The following is a 12,500-nucleotide window of genomic DNA, read 5'->3' as shown; positions in this document are numbered from 1 at the left end:
GGAGAGAAGAGGAGAGGAGAGAGAGGGGAGAGGAGAGAGAGAGGAGTGGAGAGAGGAGAGAGAGAGGAGGGAGAGAGAGAGAGAGGAGAGAGAGGGTGGAGAGAGAGAGAGAGAGGGAGAGAGGAGAGAGGAGAGAGGGAGTGTCAGAGGTGAGAGAGTCAGAGAGAGAGAGTGTGATGCGAGAGTGCGTCAGAGAGATGTGTGTGGAGAGGACAGGTAGACACAGGAAGAGAGGAGGAGGAGACAAGCCCAGGATTGTCACACAACACAGGTGGTGCATGGTCGGGGTGTATCCGTGACTAGACACGAGACACTGTGACAGCCGAGAGAAAGACTAGATGTCGCAAGGACTTGAGTGTTGGGTAAACCGGTACACTGGCTGCAGTCGGGGAAGTTCTGGGAGACGCACCAATCACTTTGAGCTTTGGAGAGGGAGTAGAGCCCTTCCTCTAGGACCTCTCTTTACTCATGATGAGTTCTGCACGTGTGTTTGTTTTTGTGTGTTAGGGGAGAGAGAGGAGAGAGAGAGAGAGAGGAGGAGAGGAGAGGAGGAGAGGAGAGAGAGGGGAGAGGAGAGGATAGAGAGAGAGAGAGGAACTCAGGAGGAGAGGGAGGAGATGATCCGATGTGGGTGTCTTAGCAGTTGTGGGTTGAGAGAGTTGAGAGTTGAGGGTTAGCAGGGTCTCTGCAGTTGCATTGAGAGGGTTAGGGTTAGCAGGGTCTCTGCAGTTGCATTGAGAGGGTTAGATTCTCTGAGAGGGTTAGCAGTTGGATGATTCCGAGTGCGGCTACGAGTGAATCCGATACAGCCCAAGCGTTCCAGATCTATGTTAGTGAACGTTGGAAACCGGCTGAACCATCCGGGAATTACGAAAGAGAGGACCAAGCCGTCAAGTAGCTGAGGTTCAGCGAGAGGGGAGAGGAGATCAGAGACGGTGCACTCCAGAAATTGTCCCCATTAGGAAATATTAGCGATGAGGGATTCTTAGAGAGCTCGAGAGAGAAGCGAGTGATCCTGCAGAGCGTAAGGGTAACCCTCGCTATAGCTGAGGGTTAGCAGGGTCTCTGCAGTTGCATTGAGAGGGTTAGGGTTAGCAGGGTCTCTGCAGTTGCATTGAGAGGGTTAGGGTTAGCAGGGTCTCTGCAGTTGCATTGAGAGGGTTAGGGTTAGCAGGGTCTCTGCAGTTGCATTGAGAGGGTTAGGGTTAGCAGGGTCTCTGCAGTTGCATTGAGAGGGTCAGGGTTAGCAGGGTCTCTGCAGTTGCATTGAGAGGGTTAGCAGGGTCTCTGCAGTTGCATTGAGAGGGTCAGGGTTAGCAGGGTCTCTGCAGTTGCATTGAGAGGGTTAGGGTTAGCAGGGTCTCTGCAGTTGCATTGAGAGGGTTAGGGTTAGCAGGGTCTCTGCAGTTGCATTGAGAGGGTTAGGGTTAGCAGGGTCTCTGCAGTTGCATTGAGAGGGTTAGGGTTAGCAGGGTCTCTGCAGTTGCATTGAGAGGGTTAGGGTTAGCAGGGTCTCTGCAGTTGCATTGAGAGGGTCAGGGTTAGCAGGGTCTCTGCAGTTGCATTGACAGGGTTAGGGTTAGCAGGGTCTCTGCAGTTGCATTGACAGGGTTAGGGTTAGCAGGGTCTCTGCAGTTGCATTGAGAGGGTTAGGGTTAGCAGGGTCTCTGCAGTTGCATTGAGAGGGTTAGGGTTAGCAGGGTCTCTGCAGTTGCATTGAGAGGGTCAGGGTTAGCAGGGTCTCTGCAGTTGCATTGAGAGGGTTAGGGTTAGCAGGGTCTCTGCAGTTGCATTGAGAGGGTTAGCAGGGTCTCTGCAGTTGCATTGACAGGGTTAGGGTTAGCAGGGTCTCTGCAGTTGCATTGAGAGGGTTAGGGTTAGCAGGGTCTCTGCAGTTGCATTGACAGGGTTAGGGTTAGCAGGGTCTCTGCAGTTGCATTGAGAGGGTTAGGGTTAGCAGGGTCTCTGCAGTTGCATTGAGAGGGTTAGGGTTAGCAGGGTCTCTGCAGTTGCATTGAGAGGGTTAGGGTTAGCAGGGTCTCTGCAGTTGTATTGAGAGGGTTAGGGTTAGCAGGGTCTCTGCAGTTGCATTGAGAGGGTTAGGGTTAGCAGGGTCTCTGCAGTTGTATTGAGAGGGTTAGGGTTAGCAGGGTCTCTGCAGTTGTATTGACAGGGTTAGGGTTAGCAGGGTCTCTGCAGTTGCATTGAGAGGGTTAGGGTTAGCAGGGTCTCTGCAGTTGCATTGAGAGGGTGAGGGTTAGCAGGGTCTCTGCAGTTGCATTGAGAGGGTTAGGGTTAGCAGGGTCTCTGCAGTTGCATTGAGAGGGTCAGGGTTAGCAGGGTCTCTGCAGTTGCATTGAGACGGTTAGGGTCTGTATTGATAGTGGGTTTCTCACCAGGAGTTGTTGAGGAATCAGCTGCATGATTAATTTTTGAGGCCACTGGTCAGCTTTGCTGTAAAGAATGGAGGGGAAAGCGAAGGTGACCTCGTTGATCAGTGACAGCATTAAAAAAAAAATATATATAGATAGATATAGATATAATAAAACTACATTTCCCAGCATACATCTGCATTGGGACTAATAACAGAGACTCATGGGAGCTGTAGTTTTTTAATAAGCATGTTTTATAGAGAGTGAGATAGACAGGAGACACACAAACAGACACAGATAGGAGACACACAGGCAGACACAGGGAGATGTGAGACACAAACACACTGTCGGGTTAAACAACTACAGCTCCCATCATCCCTCACGACTGCCGTAAGAGCAGAGGCATGCTGGGAGCTGTAGTTCAGCTCTGTCCGGTAAGAGTCACAGTTGATTTTTTTAGACAGACAAGAAAGGATTTGAATTCGCTGCTGATTTTAATAAAAGTGTTTTTCACTCACAGATTCTCTCCAGGGTTGACGTAAACCTGACAGGGAAGCGAGCGAGTCAACTTGGCAAGCAAGTCTGCTGAGTCTATCCTCTGTGTGCCGTCTTGTGTCCCGGGAGGTACACTCTGTGTTTGGGTGAGGGCAGCCAATTTGTTGATGTCCGAGGGTAGACGGGAGTCTGACGGCATTCCGGCAAGCTGAGACGACCCTCGACATCAGTGAGACAGGCCATTCTAGACAAAAGTCAACATAGAAAAAAAGAAATCTTTCTGTTCTTTCCTAAACTTAAGCGACGACAAAAAGAGAGGGGACAAAAAGTGCGTGTAGGAAGAGGAGGTCCCAACTGCATTTGGACTGTAGAGAGAGGGAACGAGAGGCTCGCTCAGAGAAAGGAACCGAGAGAGGAGGGGAGAGAGAGGAGAAGGCAGTAGGAACCAGAGAAATATGATGGAGGATTAGAGAGAGAGGAGAGAGGAGAGAGAGAGAGAGAAGAGAGAGAGAGAGAGAGAGAGAGGGGAGAGAGAGAGAGAGAGAGAGAGAAAGAAAGGAGAGAAGAGAGAAGAGATTGAGAGAGAGAGAGAGGAGAGAGAGAGAGGATGAGTGAGAGAGAGAGAGAGAAGAGAGAGAGATAGAGAGAGAGAAAGATGGAGAGGGAGAGAGAGGAGAGAATATATATATAATTATCATTATACAAGACAAACACTGAGATAAACACTGGAACTGACAAAAAAACTCCAAAAAATTAAAAAACTAAAAATCTAAAAATTATAATAATAAAAAATAAACGACAAAAACAAATGAAACGCTTGCGGCTTGGGGGCATTACAGACTTCCCCCGGGGCAATAGATTTCTACCACAGCAACCCCCTCCAGCCCACACTAACTGCAATAGGAAAGTGTGATTCTCAGATCAAGGGCTTGGTGGACTACAGCTCCCAGCATGCCCGTGGGCCAGGGGGCAGGGCATGCTGGGAGTTGTAGTCTCTCTCACCTCCTGCCACTCCAGCACGCCGCTCCAGGCCAGGACCTTGTTGGCCACGCCCTGCTGGGTCCCGGGGAGCTGGGGCTGGCCAATGGGGTTGGAGGTGGGCGGGGCCGCGGGCACAGTGGGCTGAAAGAGAAGAGAATTAGAAAAAATTAAAAAAAAAAAAAAAAAAACACACCGAACGGATAATTTAACCCTTCCCCCTCCTCACCATGGCCCCCGGCTGCTGATTGGACGAGCCCCCTTGCTGTGGAGGCTGCTGATTGGCCGGGGCTCCCTGGGGGGGGCCTTGCTGAGGGGGGGGGCCTTGCTGGTGAGGCAGCATTCCAGTGGTAGCCGTGGTTACGGAGGCCAGGCTGGGCTGAGAGGGTGGGATCACGGGCACGGGTGGAGGGGCCAGCTTGACTCCGCCCACATTGGGGAGGGACCCCGGCTGGCTGAAGGGGGGGCCAGCGGGGGCCAGACTGGAAACTGTGGAGAAGAAAAAACAATGAAAACCGCTTCCCAGCATTCCCCTTTACTGAGAGCAAGCGCAGAGGCTGCTGGGAGCTGTAGTTCTGAGCTGTGAGCAAGCGCAGAGGCTGCTGGGAGCTGTAGTTCTCTAGTTCTGTGAGTGCAGAGGCTGCTGGGAGTTGTAGTTCTCTAGTTCTGTGAGTGCAGAGGCTGCTGGGAGTTGTAGTTCTCTAGTTCTGAGAGTGCAGAGGCTGCTGGGAGTTGTAGTTCTCTAGTTCTGTACTCACAGCGGCTCTTCTGGTTGTTTGCAGCTTCGACGGCCATCTGAGCTGCAGCCTGAGCAGCATTGAGAGAGGAAGAGGAGGAGGAGGAGGAGGAGGAGGGGGGGGGCGGAGGAGGGGGGGGGGAGAGAGAGAGAGAGAGAGAGAGAGAGAGAGAGAGAGAGAGGAGATTACTGGTTGTTGAGTATTGATTATTGATACTGGGTGCTGAATCTTGAGAACTGATTACCTGGTATGGCTGAGCCGGGGGGGGGATGGCCTGGCTGCTGGGAGAGGGCTGGGACAGCACTGGGAGGAGACCAGTCTGACTGCCCGGGGTCAGCTGGGGTATCACCGTCTTGGGAGCTGCACCTCCCCCCGGAGCAACTAGAGAGAGAGGGAGATTATCACCTGCAGGTTTGTTTTCTATAAAGACTACAGCCCCCAGCATGCCCTGCCACAGGGGCTGAAGGCAGAGGCTCTTGGGAGCTGTAGTTCCTTTAAGCAAACTGTGCTTGTGAACAAACTTGCCGTACATAATTCAGTCTTTAAGTGAGCTGGGAGTTTGACAGACTGACAGACAGACAGACAGACAGACTGACAACCAGGCTCTTCTCTACTGACCTGGCAGGGTGATGCCTCGCACCAGGATCATGTGACGGGGGTCCTGCCCGAAATCTTTACTCTGGGGGTCGGCTGCCCCCCCGCCGGGAGAGGCTTTTTCAAACAGAGAGCGAAGAGCCGGGAGCTTCCGAGGAGAAAGAACTGAGAAGAGAATCCCTCTCTGAGAGAGAGGAGAGAGAGAGGAGAGAGGTGAGAGAGGAGAGAGGAGAGAGGAGAGGAGAAGAGAGGAGAGAGGAGAGAGGAGAGGAAGAGAGAGAGAGGAGAGAGAGAGAGGAGTGAGGAGCTAGAGGACTCTTTAGTGAGAGCTCTTCTCAGCGAGAGGCTTATCATTCCTCTCCTCTCCTCCTGCCAGACTTCTCTCCTCTCTCCCTCTTCCACAGAGAGAGAGAGGTGAGAGAGGAGAGGTGAGAGAGAGAGAGAGAGAGGAGAAGAGGTGAGAGGGGAGAGGTGAGAGAGGAGAGGGGAGAGAGAGGAGAGAGGAGAGAGAGAGAGAGAGAGAGGAGGAGGAGAGAGAGGGAGGAGAGAGAGGAGAGGAGAGAGGAGAGAGAGAGAGAGAGGAGAGAGGAGAGAGAGAGGAGAGAGAGAGAGGAGGAGAGAGGAGAGGTGAGAGAGAGAGAGAGAGAGGAGAGAGAGAGGAGAGAGGTGGGAGAGAGAGGAGAGGAGAGAGAGGGAGGAGAGAGAGGGAGGAGAGAGAGGAGAGGTGAGAGAGAGAGAGTCCAGTATCTCTATCAAACCTAGATTACAGTATTGTTGCAAAAAACAGACATACATACCAAGATTCTCTCTCTCTCTCTCTCTCTCTCTCTCTCTCTTCTCTCTCTCACAGACACATACCAAGATGGCACACAGACACACAAGACACACCTCTCTCTTCTCTCACACCTCTCTCTCTCTCTCTCTCTCTCTCTCTCTCTCTCTCTCTCTCTCTCTCTCTCTCTTCACACACAGTGTGTCACTCACGTTGTGATGCAGAGGCTATTCGACCCAGGTTCAACACAGACTCACTCTCACTCACACACACGCACACACACTCACGTCTCCGATGATCTGGGCCAGGTTGTCAGTGCTGAATCCCGAGTAAGTGGAGCTCTCCACCGCGGGAAGCAGGTAGGGGGGAGAGTTACACACCAGCACACAAACTTTGTGAGTCTGCCCTCTGAGGAGAGAGGAGAGCAGGTAGGGGGGAGAGTTACACACCAGCACACAAACCTTGTGAGTCTGCCCTCTGAGGAGAGAGGAGAGCAGGTAGGGGGGAGAGTTACACACCAGCACACAAACCTTGTGAGTCTGCCCTCTGAGGAGAGAGGAGAGAGGGGCTTGAGACACACACACACAGAGGAGAGAGTCTGAGAGAGGAGAGTGAGACAGACACACACACACACACACACACACAGGAGAGAGAGGAGAGTCAGACAGACACACAGAGACTCACATTTGCTCTCTCATTTTCTTGAAGTCATCAAACAGCTGCAAGGCGGTGCTCAGCCCTTCTGCAATTAAACTGCAACTCTCAGCACCTCCACCCATAAACCTGAGAGGAGAGGAGAGAGAGAGAGAGAGAGAGAGAGAGGGGAGAGATAAAGAGAGCAAGAGGAGAGAGCCCTTCTGAGAGAGAGAAGAGGAGCAGAGAGACCCAGAGACCTGAGAGAGAGAGGAGATGAGAGAGGAGGAGAGAGAGAGGAGAGAGAGAGGAGAGAGGAGAGAGAGGAGAGGAGAGAGAGAGAGAGAGAGAGTCTGTAAGAGAGAGAGAGAGAGAGAGAGAGAGGGAGAGAGAGGAGAGAGAGAGAAGAGGAGAGAGAGAGGAGAGAGAGAGGAGAGGAGAGAGAGAGAGAGAGGAGAGGAGGAGAGAGAGAGGAGAGAGAGAGAGAGAGGAGAGGAGAGAGAGGAGAGAGAGGAGAGGAGAGAGAGAGAGGAGAGAGGAGAGGAGAGAGAGAGAAGAGAGAGAAAGAGAGAGAGAGGAGAGGAGGAGAGGAGAGAGAGGAGAGAGAGAGAGGAGAGGAGGAGAGGAGAGAGAGGAGAGCAGAGAGATTCAGTGAGTTCATTGCTGTAGTTCTCTTCACTGTATGTTGCATGTTTTTTAATGCCGAACTACAGCTCCCAGCATGCCTCTCCACGGGGCTGAACGGCGAGGGATTGTGGGAGCTGTAGTTCCTGAGCGCCGGACTCACTGCATGCTGTCAATCCAGGTCACAAACTCGAAGGCGCTGCTGGTGGGGGCGTGGCACTGGACATAGGATTCAGGGGCGCAGTCGACTGTGTTAAAAACCACCAGGCTGTACTGGGTACCCCCATACTGGAGAGAGAGAGAGAGAGAGAGAGGGGAGGAGAGGAGAGGAGAGTGAGAGGTGAGGAGAGAGAGAGAGAGAGGAGAGGAGAGAGACAGAGGCTAGGGAGAGAGAGTGAGAGGGAGGCAGAGGTGGGGACGATCGAGCGTGGCAGGTCTCCGGAGAGACAGGGAGATACCCTCCGCCCCCTGGAGGTCGGTTAGGGAGGAGATCTTCAAGAGAGAGAGAGAGGATTCATTAACACCACAAGGCTGTACTGGGAGAGGTGGAGGGAGGCAGGGTGGGGGAGAGAGAGGGGAGGATTTGAAATAAAGATTTGGACTCACATCTCCTCCAAAGTCAGTCTCTGCAGGGGGACCTCCATTAAAATACCTAGAGAGAGAGAGAGAGAGAGAGGGGAGAAGAGGAGAGGAGAGAGAGAGGAGAGAGAGAGAGAGAGAGAGAGAGAGAGAGAGGAGAGGAAGAGAGAGATACAAACAGTGTTACACAGACACTAATCAGTCCAGGTTTCACTGTGAGATCCACAGGGTTGGGAATCAGACTCCTATTGCACAGCAGTGTGATCCAGTCCAGGTTTCTCTGCTCCCAGCTTGATCAGCCCCCAGTGTGTCTAGCGAACAAGCTCAGGTGTGTCTGATTATTAAACTCCTAGTGAAACCAGGAATGGATCACACTGCTGTGCAGCGGGAGTCTGATTATTAAACTCCTAGTGAAAGCAGGACTGGATCACACTGCTGTGCAGCGGGAGTCTGATTATTAAACTCCTAGTGAAAGCAGGACTGGATCACACCGCTGTGCAGCGGGAGTCTGATTATTAAACTCCTAGTGAAAGCAGGACTGGATCACACCGCTGTGCAGCGGGAGTCTGATTATTAAACTCCTAGTGAAAGCAGGACTGGATCACACCGCTGTGCAGCGGGAGTCTGATTATTAAACTCCTAGTGAAAGCAGGACTGGATCACACTGCTGTGCAACGGGAGTCTGATTATTAAACTCCTAGTGAAAGCAGCTCTGGATCACACTGCTGTGCAGCGGGAGTCTGATTATTAAACTCCTAGTGAAAGCAGGACTGGATCACACTGCTGTGCAGCGGGAGTCTTATTATTAAACTCCTAGTGAAACCAGGACTGGATCACACTGCTGTGCAGCTGGAGTCTGATTATTAAACTCCTAGTGAAAGCAGGACTGGATCACACTGCTGTGCAGCGGGAGTGTGATTATTAAACTCCTAGTGAAAGCAGGACTGGATCACACTGCTGTGCAGCAGGAGTCTGATTATTAAACTCCTAGTGAAAGCAGGACTGGATCACACTGCTGTGCAGCGGGAGTCTGATTATTAAACTCCTAGTGAAAGCAGGTACTGGATCACACTGCTGTGCAGCGGGAGTCTGATTATTAAACTCCTAGTGAAAGCAGGACTGGATCACACTGCTGTGCAGCGGGAGTCTGATTATTAAACTCCTAGTGAAAGCAGGACTGGATCACACCGCTGTGCAGCGGGAGTCTGATTATTAAACTCCTAGTGAAAGCAGGACTGGATCACACTGCTGTGCAGCGGGAGTCTGATTATTAAACTCTCACTAGTGAAAGCAGGACTGGATCACACCGCTGTGCAGCGGGAGTCTGATTATTAAACACCTAGTGAAAACAGGACTGGATCACACTGCTGTGCAGCGGGAGTCTGATTATTAAACTCCTAGTGAAGCAGGACTGGATCACACTTATGCAATAGGAATTATCACACTCCTAGTGAAAGCAGGACTGGATCACACTGCTGTGCAGCGGGAGTCTGATTATTAAACTCCTAGTGAAAGCAGGACTGGATCACACTGCTGTGCAGCGGGAGTCTGATTATTAAATCCTCCTAGTGACAGCAGGAGGATCAAACCGCTGTGCAACGGGAGTCTGATTATTAAACCCGTAGTGAAAGCAGGACTGGATCACGACACGGGTCCTGCCGCAGCAGAGGGAGTCTGATTATTAAAATCTAGTGACAGCGAGGTGGATCAAGCAGGACAGCGGGGATACCATCCTAGTGTGCAGCGGGAGCTGTGCTGCCAGCGGGAGAGTCTGATATTAAAATCCTATGAAAAAGCCTAGTGAAAGCAGGACTGGATCACACTGCTGTGCAGCGGGAGTCTGATTATTAAACTCCTAGTGAAAGCAGGACTGGATCACACTGCTGTGCAGCGGGAGTCTGATTATTAAACTCGTAGTGAGAGCAGGACTGGATCACACTTCTGTGCAGCGGGAGTCTGATTATTAACTCCTAGTGAAAGCAGGACTGGATCACACTGCTGTGCAGCGGGAGTCTGATTATTAAACTCCTAGTGAAAGCAGGACTGGATCACACTGCTGTGCAGCGGGAGTCTGATTATTAAACTCCTAGTGAAAGCAGGACTGGATCACACTGCTGTGCAGCGGGGAGTCTTCTTACCAAACTCTTAGTGAAAGCAGGATTGGATCACACTGCTGTGCAGCGGGAGTTTTATTATTAAACTCCTAGTGAAAGCATGACTGGATCACACCGCTGTGCAGCGGTTGTCTGATTATTAAACTCCTAGTGAAGCAGGAATGGATCACACTGCTGGGCAGCGGGAGTCTGATTATTAAACTCCTAGTGAAACCAGGACTGGATCCCACTGCTGTGCAGCGGGAGTCTGATTATTAAACTCCTAGTGAAAGCATGACTGGATCACACTGCTGTGCAGCGGGAGTCTGATTATTAAACTCCTAGTGAAAGCAGGACTGGATCACACCGCTGTGCAGCGGGAGTCTGATTATTAAACTCCTAGTGAAACCAGGACTGGATCACACTGCTGTGCAGCGGGAGTCTGATTATTAAACTCCTAGTGAAAGCAGGACTGGATCACACTGCTGTGCAGCGGGAGTCTGATTATTAAACTCCTAGTGAAAGCAGGACTGGATCACACTGCTGTGCAGCGGGAGTCTGATTATTAAACTCCTAGTGAAAGCAGGACTGGATCACACTGCTGTGCAGCGGGAGTCTGATTATTAAACTCCTAGTGAAAGCAGGACTGGATCACACTGCTGTGCAGCGGGAGTCTGATTATTAAACTCCTAGTGAAAGCAGGACTGGATCACTGTCTGCTGTGCAGCGGGAGTCTGATTCCCAGAGATTGATAGAACAGGGACAGACGTAAACAGACAGTCAACATTGCTATCACCCCCTCAATAGTATGGCCCATGTCGGTTCGGGGGCAGCCATGGAAGTCCCATTCCAGACCTGTAGGACAAAGAGACTGTATACTATCTGTCTGTCTGTCTGCTAACACATAGAGAGCCATTTCGACAGGGGGAGCCTTCCGTAAGACACGCACGTGTCCTCAGACCATCTGCGTGTCCCTGGCAGAACATTTCGTCGTTCTCAGAAACCATTCTTCGTAGGTCCAACCTTGGCAGTAACACTTCGTGTCTCTCAGACCATTGCCACTGTCCCTGCGTAAACTTTGTGGCGACAGACAGACACGCACATGCACGCACTCACTCGATGGCTGGCAGAATGTAGTGTTTCCGTAGCGATTCAAAGTAAGGTCCCAGATTGGCTGTGCCCTCGATGACAAAAACCACATCCGCCACTGGACTGGTTCCTGGCTGGGTGGGCGTGTCCATCGTGGCCACACCCATGTGTGCTGGGGGGGCGGGGCGATATCAGACAGACAGCTCTGAGAAAAACACAAAACAGAGAGGAGAGAAGACAAAGCGCTCAATTATAACAGCAAATCACACTCCAGCGACCGTCTGCCGAACTGCAATCAAACAGCATGAAGAACTACAGCTCCCAGCATCCCTCGCCAGGGCCCGCGGGCGCAGAGGCATGCTGGGAGCTGTAGTCCTACAGCCAGGGCCGGAGCGACTCACTGTCTCTCACAACCAGACACACACTGGAGAACTCTGGCTATTCTGGATAGTTCAGGAAGCGTGCAAATTATAGGTCTGGGAAAGCTGTAGGCTTGCAAGCAGAGGTTGTGTAGCAGGGACGCATTGTTAAAGCATTCGCGGTCCAGGCAAAGGGAAGCATTGTAAAGCACAGAGAGGTCTGGTAAAGCACAGGGTAGCATTGTAAAGCACAGAGAGGTCTGGTAAAGCACAGGGAAGCATTGTAAAGCACAGAGAGGTCTGGTAAAGCACAGGGAAGCATTGTAAAGCACAGAGAGGTCTGGTAAAGCACAGGGAAGCATTGTAAAGCACAGAGAGGTCTGGTAAAGCATAGGGAAGCATTGTAAACACAGAGAGGTCTGGTAAAGCATAGGGAAGCATTGTAAAGCACAGAGAGGTCTGGTAAAGCATAGGGAAGCATTGTAAACACAGAGAGGTCTGGTAAAGCACAGGGAAGCATTGTAAAGCACAGAGAGGTCTGGTAAAGCACAGGGAAGCATTGTAAAGCACAGAGAGGTCTGGTAAAGCACAGGGAAGCATTGTAAAGCACAGAGAGGTGTGGTAAAGCACAGGGAAGCATTGTAAAGCACAGAGAGGTCTGGTAAAGCACAGGGAAGCATTGTAAAGCACAGAGAGGTCTGGTAAAGCACAGGGAAGCATTGTAAAGCACAGAGAGGTCTGGTAAAGCATAGGGAAGCATTGTAAAGCACAGAGAGGTCTGGTAAAGCATAGGGAAGCATTGTAAAGCACAGAGAGGTCTGGTAAAGCATAGGGAAGCATTGTAAAGCACAGAGAGGTCTGGTAAAGCACAGGGAAGCATTGTAAAGCACAGAGAGGTCTGGTAAAGCACAGGGAAGCATTGTAAAGCACAGAGAGGTCTGGTAAAGCATAGGGAAGCATTGTAAAGCACAGAGAGGTCTGGTAAAGCATAGGGAAGCATTGTAAAGCACAGAGAGGTCTGGTAAAGCATAGGGAAGCATTGTAAAGCACAGAGAGGTCTGGTAAAGCACAGGGAAGCATTGTAAAGCACAGAGAGGTCTGGTAAAGCACAGGGAAGCATTGTAAAGCACAGAGAGGTCTGGTAAAGCATAGAAACACAATAAATAATAATAATA

The 12,500-nt window shown here is 51.2% G+C and overlaps 1 protein-coding gene across 1 annotated transcript in view; it reads right to left on the bottom strand.

The window, feature by feature from the left end:
* Nucleotides 1-12,500, bottom strand: part of med25 (mediator complex subunit 25) — a 21,230-nt gene that overhangs the window by 8,425 nt on the left and 305 nt on the right. The window contains 12 exon segments of the mRNA XM_041237528.1: nucleotides 800-891; nucleotides 2,395-2,454; nucleotides 2,891-3,075; nucleotides 3,792-3,989; nucleotides 4,075-4,334; nucleotides 4,604-4,963; nucleotides 5,201-5,360; nucleotides 6,236-6,356; nucleotides 6,633-6,731; nucleotides 7,369-7,493; nucleotides 7,812-7,857; nucleotides 10,994-11,171. Coding sequence (XP_041093462.1) covers nucleotides 800-891; nucleotides 2,395-2,454; nucleotides 2,891-3,075; nucleotides 3,792-3,989; nucleotides 4,075-4,334; nucleotides 4,604-4,963; nucleotides 5,201-5,360; nucleotides 6,236-6,356; nucleotides 6,633-6,731; nucleotides 7,369-7,493; nucleotides 7,812-7,857; nucleotides 10,994-11,118 — 1,831 coding nt within the window. The 5' untranslated portion in view covers nucleotides 11,119-11,171.

Source organism: Polyodon spathula, chromosome 45 (genome assembly GCF_017654505.1).
Source record: "Polyodon spathula isolate WHYD16114869_AA chromosome 45, ASM1765450v1, whole genome shotgun sequence".
Lineage (NCBI taxonomy): Eukaryota > Metazoa > Chordata > Actinopteri > Acipenseriformes > Polyodontidae > Polyodon > Polyodon spathula.
The sequence above is the reverse complement of the archived record's forward strand: the minus strand, read 5'-3'. Positions and strand labels throughout refer to the sequence as shown.